The following is an 18,875-nucleotide window of genomic DNA, read 5'->3' as shown; positions in this document are numbered from 1 at the left end:
AGAGCAAAATCAAGAGACGAAACAAAAGTATTATCAAAAGTCCTTACATTACACACACAAGTCATCGCTGTTTCAAGAAAAAACCACCCTTTTTTGTCAAAAACAGTGAAAAATTATTGTTACTAAAAAAAGAATTATTGTTCACTGGCGAAAAAAGCACAGGTCCAGCAGATCAAAAGCACTACTTGAAGGCGAGTTTGCCAGAAAGGATCAATACTAAAAAAACCACCAGAAAACGTCGCCCACGCCGAAAAAAGGTGAACCAAGTCACGGGTCCACACAGGTCAGAAGCGTGACTTGAAGGTGAGTCCGTCGAAAAGGACTGTTGTCTAAAAAGACCACCGAAAAACGTCACATGCGCTGGGGCATGGGAAAGACACAGAATCTTGTGAGGACACGTGAGCCTCATGCGCGTGGCTTTCCAACGTTTGAACTGGACGGCTGGCTGACAACTCTCCTGGTGGTGGTAGTGAGATGAAAAAAAAAGAAGCTAAGAGAATAAATGAATTTAAATCCTAAAATCAGGAAAAATGCTCTGATACCATGAAAAATTTTGGAAGGAATCTTTTATTCTATTCCAATTGAATTGATCTTTACAAGGTTTGAGTATTTATACATAAAGAATCAATCTAAATTCGGAATATTTACAATAAGAATAAAATCCCTTAAATCACGCCTAATTAGGATCTCAAAGATTTGAATCCTCCTAATTCTTACCTTCTATGTTGGTCAACGGATAGGAACGAAAGAACCATCGGCTATACTGACTGTGTCCTTTTGTAGACAGGGAAGGTAATTAAAGAAACTTTTAGAAGAGCTTGTCATGTGTTTATTTGCATCAGAACCAATAATCCATGGAGTAGTACTAAGAGACAAAGAGAATGCACTATTAGAAGCACGTACATTATCCCCACTAGTCATTTTCTTGTCCGCCATATTAGGAAAAAAAAACAATAAAGCAAGCACTACAATGGAAAGAAGGCTGTCCAACAACAAAAATACCCAATCAACACCCAACTCAGCAAGAACGAGCAGAAGAGGCCGAAAACAGGAGACTGGAAAAGCCACGATGACCAGACGAGAAAGAATCCCACCGGAAAATATTGCCGGCAGAATAGCACTAGTGTTTGGTAAGGGTCAGCGAGGAGGTAGCGAGTCTTCTCGAGGTGGCAGTGTCCAAAAAAAATAAGTCCATGCAGGAGAGTACCAAATTTGGTTGCCTAGGGTTTTGAAGATTCAAAATTGAATTGTAACCCTAAATCAAGCATATGCTCTGGTACCATGAAAAATTTTAGGAGAAATTTTTAATTTTATTCCAATTGAATTGATCTTTATAAGGTTTGAGTACTTATATACAGAATCAACCTATTTTAGGAACCTTCTATGTTGGTCATCAAATTAAATCAGTAATCAAATCTCTAAAATCTTCTAAAATAGGCAACAACAAACTTTCTGATACTCCCTTTGAGCAACAAACCCAAGGGATTACTCCATATACATTTCCTCCTAAAGATCACAATAGAGAAAAGTCTTCTTGATATCTAACTAGTGTAAAGGCAAGTTATAAGTAGCAGGTAGAAAAATAAACAAGTGGACAGAAACAAACTTTTGAAACTAGAGAGGAAGTATCAAAATCATCAACTCCACAGGTTTGAACATATACGTTGGCAACAGGACAGGCTTTAAGATGAGCCACTGAACCATTCGAATTGACCTTTCTGTGAATACCTATTTACAACCAATGGCTTTCTTTCCTCAGGCATATTTACTAAATCCCAAGTATCATTATCATCTAAAACCACCATCTCTTATAAACCATAGCAGCACGCCAACCAGCATGGGATAAGCCTTCAGAAACAGTTTTTGAAATGAAAACAAAATCCAAGGAGGTGATAAAAAAAAAAGAATAAAACAAATGAGCAAAAAAAAAACAAAATTCGAAATAGAGTAAGTGCAATCACGTTTTACCTTCATGAAGAGCAGACTAGGATCATGATAACTAGGGAATGGACCAGACAGTGAAGGGACTAGTAAAGGACATGTGTTAGGAGCATCTGGTCGTCTTGATTAGACATGAAGCATAGGAGACCGAGCAAGTCTCAGAGTAGGTGCAGGAATAACTAGAGAACTGATAGGATGAGTTATAGTATAAACTAATAGATCATCCTCCTCCCCCTACTATCACACTTAAAGGAAGAGGAAAATAAAGGAGTAATTTCAAGGAAGGTGACATCTGCAATGATAAAATAACGCTTAAGGGTAGGAGAATAACACATCCAATCTTTTTGAAAAAACAGATTTGGGATCTAATTTGATGACTTGGAGACATCACAAACCTAAGTACTACCAAATATTTTGGGTTCCATAGTAAATAAAAACTTAGAAGGAAAAAAGAACAGCATAAGGAATATTACCATTAAGAACAAAATGCTGAATTCGATTAATAAGGAAACAAGATGTTGAGACAACACCAACTCAAAATTGTCAGGAACATTCATTTGAAGTAGTGCTCGAGCTATCTCAAGGAGAAGTCTGCTTTCTTTTTTTTTCAACGACCCCATTTTGAGAAGGTGTATACACAAGAAAATTGATGCAGAATGCCGTTCTAATTCATATAGGACCGAAAGGTAGCTCAAAAATATTTTTTGCCATTATCATTTTACAATGTTTGCATAGAGACATTAAATTGTGTTGACTTTAGCATAAAAGGTACAAAAAATAGAAAACAGCTAAGAACAAATTTTCATTAGATATAATCAAGTAACACAAGAATAGTCATTAATGAAGGTAACAAATTATTTAAATCCGGATTGTGAAGCATTTAGACATAGACCACAGACAAAAAAAGGGGATGAAGCTTATTTGTTGACTATAAATTGAAGATAAATGATGACGTTTGGCAAATTGACATGGATTCATATTCTAAAACAGATAAAGATTGAAGCTAAGGATAATTTTTTAAAGCAGATAAATATGGATGTTCTAAGCGACAATGAACATCAAAAGGGATCAAGACACTTAGAACATACAAGAGACCATGGCAACTGTTTGTCAAGGATATGTAGATCTCTAGTCTCATGACCTTTACTAATAATTCTCTTAGTCATGAGATTCTACAATAGATAATGATCAAGGAAAAAAAAGAGATGCAACAATTCAAATCCCAAGTGAGTTTACCCAGAGAAATTAAGTTGTAAGGAAATTTAGGGAGACTCAACACAAATGATAAAGAGAATATGGAGTTGGATTAACAATTCCATAAACAAGAATAAACAAGGTGGACCCATCTGCTAAAGTGCTATTAGATGTTGTTGTATGAGATTAAAAAGTAGAAAATAAACTCAGATCCCCCATCATATGGTCTATAGCACTAGAATTAATGACCCATTTAGATGAAGAGAAAACAAAACACATAGAGGATTTACCTAACTCAACAATAGGATTGATGGAGGAGTGTTCATGATACAGAGAAAATTGAGTGTATTTAGCTGCATACACTTATTTTCTTTGGACCATGCTCGAAGGCTGCCTACATACCTCAAATGGAGGATAAGTCCTTGTAGCTCTTAAATAATTCTAGAAAAGAAAACAACGGTATATCTTCCTGAAAAAATAAAATTAAATTAAAAATTGAACTTCTTAATAGTCAAATAAATAAACAAGAAGCATCGACCTTTAACAAGTGTATTTCTCCAATCACTATAAATTCACAGTACGCCTTTCACTGCAAACAGTAGGAATAAAGCGACCAAACCATACGGCAGTTCAATGGGCTACAAAGAAAACTTCAAGGGCCAAACTGGAAGAAAAGCCGCCGAAAACAGGTCTATCACATGAGGCCCACGTGCAGCTCCTCCAGTGACCGAATTTTAGGGAAAGGCTGATCGGCAATCTACAACCAGCGCTTCTACTAGGTTGGCCGATGACTCTAGACAGTCACTTTATATGGGTAGCCTAGATTTTGGGTAGAACTATAGAAAAATTAAACTCATTGGGTTTTCTAAAAAACTAGTGTTCCCTCCATGAATAATCTTTGATACTATGTTATGAGTAAAATATTTTGAGTGTATATTGATGAGGGAATTGACACATATATATATATACAATAGATTCCTAGCTAATTAGGAATGTAAACCCCTAAGATTGATCCTAAGATTAAGTTAATTATATACATAGATATGCTTTCCTTAATAGTTACAAACCATAAAAGGATAGAACCTATGTTCTTATATGAAGAAGGTCAAACAATTCAACATATCTTCTGACAAGTACTTCTAAGTCACAAACGGACAAGCCTTGTAACTATCACTTAGAGGAATGACAGAGTTACTTCTGTTGCTCACTTTTGATGCTTATGGAAACAACACCAGTCAAATTGACCAACAAAAATAATAGAAGCAAATTAAAAAAACTCCATAGAGTGCTTTCCCTAATGGCATACAACCTCAAAGTTAGATGGGATGGCAGGAATAACTCTAATATCCCACAAAAAAATTACTATAATCATGACCACAAATAATCATAATAAAGAACAATGAGAATGTAGCAGCAATAACAATACACTACTAGTGCTATTATTACAATTATTATTATCACCATTATAATTGTTATCTTGTTATATAAAACTAACAGCACAATTGTTATCATTGTAAGTGTTGTTCGCCATTCATATAATAATGTTGCACAAACTCAATGTAGAAATGAAAACATGAGAGAGGGGAGAAGATTTGTTTCTTGATCAGCATATCTTGACATGCACTATGTACATAGATACAAAACACTCATATATATTAAGCAGCAAATCCATGTTTTATTCTTTAAATGATAGAGTAATGCATAGAGTCAAGGATACAATGAAATTACTGTATTGCCATTTGCACAGTTCACTCTGTATACAACACTTGGAGCTGTTGTTATTAAGCTCAGATTATATTCTCTTTCGAGCCTTTCCTGCAGTGAGTTCAAATTTTTCAAGGCCAATTTTAGTTATCCATAAATACACCACATGACAAGAAATCTGAAATAAATCAAACCTGAACAATTTCCATGTGTAATAGACCAAGGAAACCACATCTAAATCCAAAACCCATGGCACTTGACGTTTCAGGCTCAAACTGCAAAGTTGACACAGCAACAAACACAAGCAATTCTTCTATTCAGTGGTTTGCTGAAGTCAACATTTTTTTCTTTGTTTTTCTTTTGGCTAACAAATAACTATTTTGTTTTTAAAAAAAATCTAACTGTATTACCGAATCTAATAAATCTAATAAGTGGGAGAAAACAAGAGAACACTAATGAATGGGAAGGAGGAGAAGAAAAAGAAAATCCTCTTAAGGCATCCTTCAATAAAACATAATTCTCAAACTATTGATTGGTGGCCACGTCACATGTATCCTTTCCCTCCACAATGTTATGTTTAGAACGAAACTTTAAAGAATATATAACAACCATGTGAATAAGTTGCTTAAAACCACTATTGACCTCTCAAGGTTCTCTCTTTCATAAGCTATAAATTCCCACCACATTTCCTCCAAATCAACCGTGGAGTTTACTAGAAATATAGAACTTATTCTTGGGCCCTTACCTATAAGCTAGAAGGCCATAACTTTTAAATTGAGTAATTCTTTGGCATATAATATCAGATCCATTGTGCATTAGGGCTCAAATAAGTAAACACCATGTTTAGACATTAGACCTGAAATAAAGAAGTTAAAAAAGATTACTAAAAAAATCAGAGAAAACCTCATATCATTGTTCACTTAATATCTCTTCTTTCCTCCTCTCCATAACTCTAGAAAACACAGCCCTAGTCTCTATGCAATATTCTGGGCACATTCTAATCCACATGCATGCTCTCTTTCTCTCCTTGCCCTTCTTCTCCTCTTTCAAGCAGCAGAGCTTTTGTTAGATAAAAATGAGAGAGATTTAGTGCCAGCCTGCAAATTCTTCCCTTTTGAAGTGAAAGTGTGAAACATCTAATTCCAAAATGATGGATAGCAGCTGTTTCAACTTTCAACCATGTCATACCATTCCAGTATTATGTAGTATAAATCCCATTTCACAAAAGATGTAACAACAAATATCATGTCAACTGCATATTCCATTACATATTGTCAACTATTCAAAACCCTGCGTGCAACATGAGTATAGCAATAAAGCTGTCATTTTCTGTCAACAGTACTCTTAAGCTCAAATTTTTGAAATTTTTGTGGCTAATTTCCCAAATAAATTAGCTTCCCATAAGACATTTCTCACTATCAAATATTATGATATTTTTGGGAATAAAAAAGAGAGGGTAAAGAAGGAAAGAGAGGGAGAATGGGGGGAGGGAGAAAGCAATACATGTATAGTATTAAAGTTAGCATTAAATGGAGAGAGAGAGAGAGAGAGCACCAGTTTTAATTGAATTGTTAGCAACTCAGCAAAGAGCAATGAATTTTTGACAATCAACAAGAAGTTTCTGAATCATCAAAGTGGCGAAAGAAAGTTGATGAATAATGGTAGTTTAAATAACAGTTTCTAAGAAGAACTCTGGACATTTCATCGGACTCTGGCACATTGGAGGTTCTGCAAACCAGTTGTCTATATTTAAAAATTAGCAGTTGGATAAGAAGCCTAGATCAGAGTGCTGTGTTAACCAAGCGATACAAAAGCTCAATTCTGACCATCTAAAACTTTCAACTTATGGCACTAGTAATCCAAAAAGGACATTGACCAAGAACCACCTCACAAAGGCAAACCTAATTAAAATGGGTTGTAAGACAAGCTGGAACTGCATTACATAAAACTACAAACCAATATACCTTTAATGCAGCATCATTGAGCTGTAGCTTTTCCAATGCATCACGTAACTCGGGAAACCTATCAGCAATAGAGACAAAAGTAATCAACTCCAACCAACAATGTCAGCAGGCACAAAATTACCAGCTATATTTTAAAACACCAACAGAACAGGAAATATCTCAGTACTGGTCAGCATCAACAGGAAACAGCCCACAGAACACCATTGGAGTAGCTTCCTTGTATCCAGGTAGTGAATTTTCTGCCCTTCTATTGTAGTGCGTAACAGTGTCACCCACCCTGGCATCTGCTACTGACCTTATAGAAGCAGAAAGGTAGCCTACCTGGATGGATACAAATGCAAGGTAAGGATGGGTAGAAATTATGATAGAGTTTAATATTATTGAGTTACAATGTCTTTAAAATAGAAAAGGAAAAAAAAAATTCATTGAAGATGAAACACAAAAAAAAAAAATTGCAGGTCGAAGAAGCACAATAACTGGGTCATCCCCACTCCCCCACCCCCACCCCAAAAAAAATAAAATAAAATAAAATAGTTGCATACCAGGAAGAAAGGTCCAGCAAATGCATAACCACGCTTGGTCAGAAAATAATAGCTGACATATAGTTTCTACAGCTTCTTTCTACACAAAATGTTTTTGGATTAATATAGTTTTTACAACTTGTTTTTTGATCAACTAAATTCCAACATATCTTCTTAACGGTGACATCCCATATGCTGTCTTATTTTTTCCTAAATCTTTGTTTCCTCTTGATCCTTGTATCTTTCGTAGTACTTATTTTGTGTGCATTGATTCCCAGGATACTAAATTAGATCTAAAGTCGCTTTGATGTGACTTCCCTGGGTACCCTTAACTTCAAAAAGGGTACATGTGTTTTTTTCCAACATTTGATCACTATCTTGCATCTGCAGATACTACTTTTTTTTAATGCACTTCACTTTTTCCTCTCTTATTTATTTATCTATTTATGAGAGTTAGGAAAAGGAAGACCATCTCTTGGTTTATATTGCTGTATCCTGTACTCAACATCCTTGTGTCGACTCCTATTCATCCTCCTGTTTATAATGCCTACTCCACGAGAATGGTCTTGACTTAGATCCTCCACCAGCTTCTTCGTGAGAACATCCAATCCCTTGTACTGCTCCTCAGTCTAATCTAGATCTTTCCATAGCTCTCACAAATGTAACGTCAGTATACTCATCATATTTCTTCTTGTCCCTTATGATCAACCAACTCCATCTCAATGTTTTGTTAGTTCTCTAAAATATTTGTTTTATTCCATCCTGGCTAGCATTCTACAATGGAATGGAAGAGAAAACAATGAGTTTAGATGCAAATAGTACTCGGGAATTGATGCCTTTATCTATAAATAAAAAGACAATTGATTGTAAAAAGGTTTTTATAGTGAAAGTGAATACACGATGACTCTAGCTCATCTGAAGGGACCTAATTTGTTAAATTTGGATCAGGCCTAACTCATCCCAAAAGCTAGCTCAAGGAGAGGAGTGTCTATAGATCATAAGGGGCACATTACCCCTTTCCACAACCGATGTGGGATTCAACACACCCTCTCACGCCCATAATTTTATTGGTGCGTGACATATTTATAGGAGGCTCAACATCATATGGGAGGCTCTGATACCATGTTAAATTTGGGTCAAGCCTAACTCACCTCAAAAGCTAGCTCAAGAGAGAGGAGTGCCTATGGCCCATATAAGGAGCACATTACCCCCTTTCCACAACCAATGTTGGGCCTCCTATAAATATGTCACACACCAGTAAAATTCTGTGCGTGGAACTAGCTTTTAGGGTGAGTTAGGCCTGACCCAAATTTAACATGGTATCAGAGCCTCCCATCCGATGTTGGGCCTCCTATAAATATGTCATGCACCAGTAAAATTCTGGGCGTGAGGGATGTGTTGAATCCCACATCGGTTGTGGAAAAGGGTAATGTACCCCTTATATGGGCCATAAGTGCTCCTCCCCCTTGAACTAGCTTTTGGGGTGAGTTAGGCCTGACCCAAATTTAAAATAACTAATTGCTAAAGGTTATGTTATATTCATGGAAATGATTATTCTACCACCTTCTCTTGCAAGATTTTGCCTAAGATTGACCCCTTACACCAAAAGATATAAAAAAAAATGCTTTCTTCCATACTAAGCTTCAAGAGGAGGTTTAGATGAAGCAATCACCTAATTTTGTTGCTTAGGGAGAACTTGGGCAAATTTTGCAAACTTCGAAAATCTCTATATGACTTGAAACAAAGAGCTTGAGCTTAGTTTGGAATAGTCAATTAGGTAGTTCACACTTCACAGCTTGGAATGCAAAAAGAACAAGTATTATCATTGGGTGTTTTTTACAAAAATCTAAGAAAAAATTACTACTTAGTCCCTATGGTATGGGAAAACTCACTAATTAATCTCTCGATTTTAAAAAATGCATTAAAACGTCCCTGACATTTTAAAAAGTTTACTAATTAGTCCTTCCATTAATTTTGATATTAAATATTTTACTATTTAGTCCCTATAGTTTTAGAAAACTTATTAATTGGTCTCTTAGGTTTTTTTAAAAAATTTACTAATTAGTCGCACCGTATCAAGGCATTTTAGATTTTTTTTTTCAATACTTAACGGTTAAAACTAATAGATGGACTAACTAGTAAACCTTTTAAAACATCAAGAACGTTTTAATACATTTTTCAAAACTGAGAGACCAATTAGTGAGTCTCTCCATACCATAGGGACTAAGCAGTAATTTTTCCAAAATCTAATGATAGCCTAATCAATCTTGTTTATCTTGATGATATGATCATTATTGAAAGTGACTCTAAGGGCATTTCATCACTTAGGTCTTTCTTGCAAACTTATTTTCAAAGAAAAAAGATTTGGGCCTCTTGAAACATTTCCTAAGAATTGAAGTGTCAATATATAAGAAAGAGTATGTATTGTCCCAAATGAAGAACGTCACCATATAATACTCCAACAACTTCTAATCTTCAACTGATAGAAGATGATGGTAAGCTATTTGATGATTCTGAGAGGCATAACAGATTAGTTGGCAAACTGAAGCTTAGGAACAAATCTTGTGTTATTTGAAGGGTTCCCAGGGAATGATTTTATGTATACCAATCATAGACAAATATCAAGTGCTTCTTTTAGATATAGATTAGATTAGATCAAAGACTGATAGGAGATCAATTACAGACTATTATATTTTTTTCGGAGGAAACTTAATAATTAATATCATGAAGAAGTAAAAGACAAAATATAAGTTTCTCATTCAAGTGTTGAATCAAAATACAAAGCTAAAGCAATTCGTGCATAAAGTAGTTTGTGCACGATAATTATTAGATGAAGTTGGCCCTGGGCTCTTGTACGCAACAATGATTTATATAGGTTTTTGGCCCTTTCGTAACTGTTACATCCTTTATTTAAAGTTTAAGGAAATTTTGTTCTTGTAATAGCCATTATGCTCATTACTTAATAGTAATAGCTATTATTTATCATAACTTGAGTAAAGTAATTGTTTTGCAACCTCATTTCTTTTTAAGCCAAATGGAAGCAACAACTCTGCTTGCTCTTTCCTTTTCTTTATTAAGTTTGGGGAGTTTTGGGGAGTTTTTGTGTATCACAATTCCCTCAAATTTTCGTCAAAGTTATACAAATATTTCACTTCTCTTTTGAGCTAAGATCAACTATGTTTCCAATTCTACACATACATATCATACAAAAGTTGAGATATTTATCTTTATTTTTTTTTTTTTTTTTTTGTTAACTTATTTGGTGAAGAACAAATTATTGTTTATACCAATTTTTATTAAATTTATATTGTGAAGAATTATTCTTTATTATCTATATTGTTATTTTAGCTTTAAATAGTATATCTTAATTGCACTCATATCTTTAAATATCTCTTCATTTCATGGACTTTGCAAATTTTTTAAAATGTTTGTATAACGATATTCCCTTACCATTTATGCTAAGGCCGTTTAAGGCCTATTTCCATTACTTGTGACCACAACCACCAATATGGTCACAACCACAATCCAATTCCTGCTACGTTCAGGTGTGATAACCAAGCTAATTTCCATATCACTTCAAACGTAGTGTTTCATGAGTGAACTAAACATACTAAGATTGATTGTTACTTCATAAAAGAACTCAATGGTAGATTATAAAACATTGGAGTGCAACTTTGTGACATTTTTATACAAGCTCATAATGGAGCTCAGATTGACTACATTTGTAACAAATTGGGCATAATTAACTCCAACTGGAGAAGGAATGTTATAGGAAGTCAACTGTAGTTGTGTGTGCAATTATAGATGTTTTCCTAAATTAGATAGCATAATAATATAAATATATTCCTATTTATGATTCACAATCATGGGGACTCCTGTATATAAATATTGTACCTCTTTCATAATCAAATATATAGCAAAAGTACTCTACAAAAAGGTTTTGTGGATTTGACTTTTTAACAATTTGGTTGTCACAATTTCATTGCGCAAGTAACAGTAACTTCAAAGAAATGTTGTATCCTGTGCAAAATGTAGTAGCATATTGTTTCTCTCATTTTCTTTAGCATTGGCAGACAAAAAGAAGCAGTTGCTGAAATTATGGTTGGTCATCTTGAGCGATGTAAAAGAAAAATGGAAAAAGAAGGTTTCTCCACATGCACCGCAAAGAAAAAAAGAAAGACAGAACAGGGGAAAGGAGGAACAAAAAGGGGGGGAAATGCCATAGCAAAAGTATTCTGGAAGTGTTTCCTTACTTCACCAGAATACAGTTCTTCCACTTGCAACTGATTAGGAGATAAAACTCCAATTTCATCAGCAAAGTAATCCTGCGATAGACAATGAAATTACTTTTAAAAGAAAATGGAGAGAAGAGTTTATAACGTACATATAAGTTGGTATTGGATGCATGTTCAGCTATTTCAAGCAGTAGAGGGGAATAAATTATACATGTAGGTAAAAGGATTGGTGAATGATGAATTACCTTCTTACTAGCCATGAAATAAATTCTGTCACCTTTCTTTATACTCCCATCTATGACCCGGAAATACACAATAACACCACGATAGGGATCATAGTAACTGCAAGAACGTGTAAAAATGAGATAGCAGCCTTGGGGAAAAGATCACATCCCCAAAAATTGCAGTTCTAGAAGTGAATATATGAATGGGCCAAAAGAGGACCGCACTGTAAAAAAAAAAAAAAAAAAAAAAAGCATTTGGTTAACAAGAAAAGTAATGCCATTGAAAGTTTTGTGCTTCTAAACTAAACAATTGAACTCATGGGAGATTCATCAGAACATGATTAATGATCTTCCGCTATTTCATTTCCACAACTAGAATCAAAATGGTCTGTCATTCTAGTAGCATTGTGTATCAAACAGACTACAACCAATGATATTTAAACACCTAAAATGTTTATATTTATTTTCTGCTGATTAGGAAGACTTGCTGCTGTTAATTAGGCAGATTTGTTGGGTTTGATTGGGCAGATTTTTTGAGTCTTAATTGTAGAGATATGATTTATTTTCCTTTCTTGTAAGTTTTCCAGTTAGGCTTATTTCTCTTGTATAAATTGAGTGTAAATAGCCTGTAATAAAACAAGAAATACAATACAGAATTTTTTCCCCTAAAAATCTTATGGTATCAGAGCCTTGTGCCTGATTTTTGGAGTCAAATTCTGGGTTTTCCTATTTCAAAACCCTAATCTATTTCAAAACCCTAGCCAACTGAAATTTGGTACTCTCCCACCTAGGCCCCTTTTCTGTTCTCACTTCTCACCACCACCCTCAGAAGCAGTCAGAACTCCCTTGCCAGCCGATCCATCAACTCTGGTGACCCATATGTATGCACCACCTTCTGCTGGCGCATGAAGATCTTTTCCGGCAGATCTTACTTCTCTGGTCGACATCATTGGCTCTGTTTAGGTGTTTTCGGCTTCCTCCTGCTGTTTTTGGCTTCATTCAGTGTGAGTATGATGCCTCTTTAAACTTATCAGTAATATTCAGTTCTCTTTCTTCATGGTAGAGAAAAAGAAAATTGTTGTTTCTAGTTTCGATAAACCCTCCCCGCAAATTAGTCCCGTTATGCTTGATGGGCATAATTATCTTTTTTAGTCAAAATCTTGTTTATTGTTTATCAGAGCTATATTAATGGTACTCAAAAATAACAAGACATTATTGATCCTACCTATCCTTAATGAGACTCTGAAAATTCTGTTGTCATGGCATGGCTCATTAATTCTATGCACCCTCAAATTTCTAAGTCGAGTCTATTACTTGATAGTGCTGCCAAGATATAAAAGGCTCTTTCTCTAACATATCCCAAGATGGGCAATAATGCTTTGATTATGAAATCCGAAACGAAATCCATGGAACTAAGCAAGGGATGACAACAAGTTCCCAATATTTTTTCAAAATGAGTAGACTATGGCAGGAACTTGACTATTATCATTATTTTCTGGTATTGACTTATTTGCTGATTTCTAGTGATATGATTTGATTTCATTATGAATTTTAGACATAAATTAGAATTCTTAATTATCTCTACAATTATTTTGATTATTTACTTCTTGTTTAGTTGTAATTCTTTAGGTATAAATAGTCATGTAAATCACTTGTAAAGATTAAGAGTAAAATATAATAATACTCTAAAATTCTTCATGGTATAAGAGTTTTTTCCTAATTTTAGAATTTAAATTCATTTTTTTCTATTTAGGGTTTTTAAAATCTTAGATCTACTTTTTTGGTACTGCCTTAACTAAGGACCTTTTTTCATCTCATTGTTGGTCGTCGGACTGTCGTTAGCCAGCCGTCCAACTCCGACGCCGGAAATCCGAGGCTCACTAGCCCTTCCTTCCTAGCGCATGAGGTTCTATCCGACACTGCTAGCTACCCAGTCCATTTCAACGCCATTTTCGACTTCTTTTCGGCCATCCCGTGCCCCTCCCTAGTCTCTTGGTGATTTGGTTAGGCTCTCTTGTGCATACAACCTACAACCTTAGGTACCTCCTATTCTTTCACGGTTCTTTTGATTTTATTATGACAGAAAGTAAAAAGGTCTAAGTTCCTAACTCTGATAACCCTTCCTTGCAAATTAGTCTCGTAAAACTTGATGGAACCAATTATCTTGCTTGGTCAAGGTCTTATTTGTTGTTTATCAAGGTTAGACGACTGCAGGACTATGTCACTGGTAATAAAAAGTAACCGGATCCAGATTTTCCTCAATAGAACTCGAATAATTGTCTTGTTATGACATGGTCACTTAACTATATGCAACCTCGTATCTATAAGTCCCATTTGTTACTTGATACTGCTGCAAAGATATGGAAGGCTTTGTCCTTGACTTATTCCAAGATTGAGAATGATGTCCAAATTTATGATATTCAGAATAAGATCCATGGTACTAAGTAAGGAGAAATGATTGTCTCCCAATTTTATTCTCAGCTATGTGTCTTATGGCAGGAGCTTGATTAATATCAGGACTTCCAATTAAACTATACTGAAGATGTAATTAAATTTTAGAAAATGATTGAAAAGGAGCAGATCTATAATTTTCTTGCAGGGTTGAATAACGAATATGATCCAACTCAGGTCCAAGTGTCATTTTCCTTCACTAGAAGAGGCCCATGTCCATGTTCAATAAGAGGAAAGTCGCCGATATGCTATGCTCCATACTGCACTAGTTGAAAAGGCTGGGTTGGCTAGTAGTTTGAATACACCATAGCCTCCTTATTCTGAAAAAGATTACTTACATTTTGACTATTATGGAAAACTGAAGCCTACCAGGGAGACTTGTTAGAAGTTATATGATCGTCCCACTAGAAGCCATGGGGGAGGGGGAAACGAGTACCTCTAGAGCTCAAGCTAATTTATCAGAAACTGTGGGGGAGCCATTTAAGGAGACAATAGCTGTTGAGTTCCTTTCCCCTAGTGAAATTCAGATTCTCAAGCGCCCCCTGTCTCATATTGACACCTCTTCCTCCTCTGGTGCCATATCTAACTTTTGTGAAGTCAAGTAATGCTTCCTCTCTTGATATTTTTTTATGGATTACTAATTTTGGTGCAAATAGACACATGACAGGATTTTCTAAAAGCATTCTCAATTATTTTCCTTCTCTAACCAAAGACCGTTTCAGAATTACTGATAGCTCTTTTACTCCTATACCTAGAATAGATTCTATTATTTGTGCACCCAATATTAAATTATCATATGTCCTTTATGTTCCCCGTTTTCCTGTCAACATTTTATCTATCAGTGCTATCACTAATGCTCTTAACTGTAAAATTAAATTATTTTTTTTTATCATTGTGTTATTCAGGATCTTCTCACAAAGAAGAGGATTGGCGATGGTAGTCTGCGATGATAGTCTGCATGATAGCTTATATATGTTGGAAGGTGATCCAAGTTCTCTGATATCTCAAGCCTATTTTGGAGAAAATAAGAATATCAATAAAGAAATAATACAGTGGCACAGGCAATTAGTGCATCCATTATTTTTTGTCCTAAAAAAAATTTATCCTAGTTTTCTGCTAGAACTCAGTTTGGTTCTTTATTTTATATTGCTCGTGAGTATGCTAAGCACACTAGAATCTCCTATCCTTTGAGTCATGATAAAAGCCAAATTCCCTTGTGACTATTCATTCTGATGTTTGGGAGCCTACTCAAGCTATCTTCTTATCTGGTCATCGATAGTTTGTCACTTTTATTAATTATTGCACTCGAATGATTTGGGCATATTTGATTAAAGTTAAAAATGATGTCTTTTCTTGCAATTCTTTTACAAGATGATTCAAACTCAATCTAATAATAGGGTGAAAATTTTAAGAACTAATAATGGAAGAAAATATATGGATAGTAGGTTGGAGTCTAATGGGATAGTACACCAAACAAGTTGTCCTTATACTAGTGCACAAAATGGCATTGCTGAAAGGAAAAATAGGCATCTATTAGAAGTAGCTCAATCTCTTATGTTCACCATGAACCTACCCTCTAAAGTATATTGGGGAGATGCAGTCCTTGTATCTGCTTATCTTATCAATTGAATGCCCCTCAAGGCCCTTGACTTTATGAGTCCTTTGGAGGTTTTATAAGAGGTTCTATAAGGAAGAAATTCATACATTGTTCCACCAAAAGTATTTGGGTGTGTTTGCTTTGTCCATACTAGGACTGCAGGAAAGTTGGACCCAAAGATCCTTAAATATGCGTTTATCGGATATTCTCTGATACAGAATGAATGCAGATATTATCACCCTCCATCTAGGAAATACTTTGCCAGTATGGATATTATTGTTAGAGAAACTGAACCCTACTTCAATACCACCCACTCACCTCTTCAAGGGGAGAATAATGAGCAAGAAGCTGTACACACGTCACATGATTCTCTATAACTAACTTTGCCCCACATTCTCTGAGTTCTTCCATGCTCTTCTAGAATACACCACCCATGTGCTTTTGGCTCTTCCTTTAGGCTCCTTTGCCATCGTGGTTATATTAAATTTCATGCTTTCAATTATTTCACAAAATAATTTGTACTCAATTTGATACTAAAGTGAAAACCTTGAGAACTTATAATGATATAGAGTACATGATCAGTAGATTTTATACTTATTTGGAGTCCAAAAGGATAATACATCAAACTAGTTATCCTTACACTAGTATCCAAAATGTTGAAAGGAAAATAGACATCCACCGGAAGTAGCTAGATCTCTTATGTTCACCATGAATCTCCCAAAACCCTAATAAGAGGATCCCAAAACACTCGACTCCCTATGGATGTCTTACAAGGGCATAACGAGTACACTGTTCCAACTAAGGTGATTGGATGTATTTGTTTTCTTCATAGTAAGGCTGTAAACTTGATCCAAGAGTCCTTAAATATGTATTTATTGGGTATTCTCCCACACGGAAGAGTGACAAATGTACCATTCTCCATATACCTTGTCAGTATTGGATGTTACCTTTAGAGAAACTGAATCTTACTTCGCTACTTTTCAGTAACTTCTTCAAGGGGGAATAATGAGGAGAAAGAGGTGATACCTAGTTTTGTAACTTGAGATAACCTTGTTTCAAAGGGAGAGAGTCTAATGATCCTATTGATAGACAAGAGAACAAATTTGGTATTGTTGGACAAGGGGAGAGTTTGTTCAAAGGGAGAAAGTTGGGCAGTTGGATAAACTAAATCTAAGAAGATATTCCAGGAGAGCAAGACAGACAAAGGCATTATGGAGCCTACTCAGTATCCAAAATCCTCTCCGTATAGTGAGTTACCTTTAACTCTTGATTCCATCGTTGATTTAGATAAACTTATTACTCAAAGGAAGTGTGTCAGGACTTGCACCAAATATCCTATATTTAACTTTGTCTCTATGATTCCTTGTCACCTTCCTATAGAGCCTTTGCTTTGTCCATTTTCTCTATATCTATTCCACATGATTGGAAGGAAGCTTACAAAGATCCTAAGTGGAAGAAAGCAATAGTCAAAGAAATGAAAGCTTTAGCTAAAAATGAAACTTGGAAACTTGTCACTCCTCCTAGAAGGAAATTATTAGTTGGCTGCAAATGGTTATTTACTGTAAACTACAAAGCTAATGGCTCAATTAAAATATTCAAGGCCCAATTTGTTGCTAAGGGATTCACCCAAACTTATGGAATGGACTAGCATGAAACATTTGCCTCTATTGCAAAAATGAATAGAATAAGAATTGTATTATCTTGCACAGCCAATCTTGACTGGAACTCAAACAGTCTACAATTGCCAATTTATGTATGATCCTCAAGAATCTCAGCTGCAAGCTATCTTTAGTATTTTGTGGTATTTGAAATCTGCTCCAGGGAAATGTCTTCTTTTCTCCAAACATGATCACCTCCTAATAGAAGCATTCACAGATGCAAGCTGGCTAGATCTCCAGATGATAGGAGGCCAATAACCAGCTATTGCACGTGTGTGGCACATTTGTGGGAGGTAATCTTGTCATTTGGAGAAATAAGAAACAAAAGTGTAGTTGCTCGATTAAGTATTGAGGCTGAACATAGAGCTATAGCTCTAAGTGTCTATGAGCTTTTGTGGTTGCAAAAATTATTGAAAGAATTGAAATTGTTAGAGAATGATAAATTATCCCCATACTATGACAACAAAGCTGCTGCCATCACTACAGCTCTAATCCCAATACAACATGACCGGACAAAGCATATAGAGATTGATCAGCACTTTATTAAAGAAAAATTAATAAATGGTATTTTGAGCTTAGTTCATGCAACTTCAGAAAAGCAGATAGTTGACGTGATCAAAAAAGGCTAAACAACAAAACCTACCACACTTTGACTGTAAGTTGGGCGTATGTGATATCTATGCACCAACTATAGGAAAAGTGTTGATTAGGCAGATTTGCTGCTGTTAATTAGGCCGATTTATTGGGTTTGATTGGATAGAATTTTTAGGTCTTAATCTTAATTATGGAGATTTGATTTATTTTCCTTACTTGTAAATTTTCCCGGTTAGGCTTATTTCTCTTCTATAAATTGAGTGTAAATAGCCTGTAATGAAACAAGAAATACAATACAGAATTTTCCCCTAAAAATCTTCATTTTCATTAATGAAATTTATATAATATGAAGCTTACAAAAGAACTCTCATGTAGAATGAAAATCCATGCTACAAAGCCTCAGAAATTATCAAAGAAGCCAAATTTCCTAGAGAAACCATAACATTTCAAGAGATATTGCTGTCAAGATTTATAAAACAACGCCAACCTATACATATTATTAGTCATGTCCATAATCTTGCCCCATTAATTTAATTAATTATGGACTGGATAAATCATACTAACAAATTAAGGTTGAGGATGACTTCTAAACAGTAACCTAGTTCTTTTGTTTTAGGGTTGATTTGCTTCAACGAGGGTAGTAACCCTGTTCTTTGAACATCCCTATTGAGGAGCAGATATTAAAAGATAAACCAACGAACATAATATGTGAAGACTAACATTTGAACAAGAGAAAACTTACATGCCCAAGGGATCATGACCGCGTATTATTTATACCAAAATGATTAAGGT

At 35.1% G+C, this 18,875-nt stretch overlaps 1 protein-coding gene across 3 annotated transcripts in view; it reads right to left on the bottom strand.

The window, feature by feature from the left end:
* Positions 1 to 18,875, bottom strand: part of LOC110629831 (translation factor GUF1 homolog, chloroplastic) — a 44,013-nt gene that overhangs the window by 19,417 nt on the left and 5,721 nt on the right. For 2 of the 3 annotated variants that reach the window (XM_021776982.2, XM_043949690.1), the window contains exons 9-14: positions 11,805 to 11,901; positions 11,578 to 11,649; positions 6,970 to 7,124; positions 6,804 to 6,861; positions 5,034 to 5,114; positions 4,864 to 4,950 (exon numbers count right to left, since the gene is read on the bottom strand). In XM_021776982.2, coding sequence (XP_021632674.1) covers positions 4,864 to 4,950; positions 5,034 to 5,114; positions 6,804 to 6,861; positions 6,970 to 7,124; positions 11,578 to 11,649; positions 11,805 to 11,901 — 550 coding nt within the window. The remainder of the gene's footprint in view (positions 1 to 4,863; positions 4,951 to 5,033; positions 5,115 to 6,803; positions 6,862 to 6,969; positions 7,125 to 11,577; positions 11,650 to 11,804; positions 11,902 to 18,875) is intronic. The other variant, XM_021776983.2, reaches the window with a different exon arrangement.

This window comes from Manihot esculenta, chromosome 13 (genome assembly GCF_001659605.2).
Source record: "Manihot esculenta cultivar AM560-2 chromosome 13, M.esculenta_v8, whole genome shotgun sequence".
NCBI classification, from domain to species: domain Eukaryota; kingdom Viridiplantae; phylum Streptophyta; class Magnoliopsida; order Malpighiales; family Euphorbiaceae; genus Manihot; species Manihot esculenta.
The sequence above is the reverse complement of the archived record's forward strand: the minus strand, read 5'-3'. Positions and strand labels throughout refer to the sequence as shown.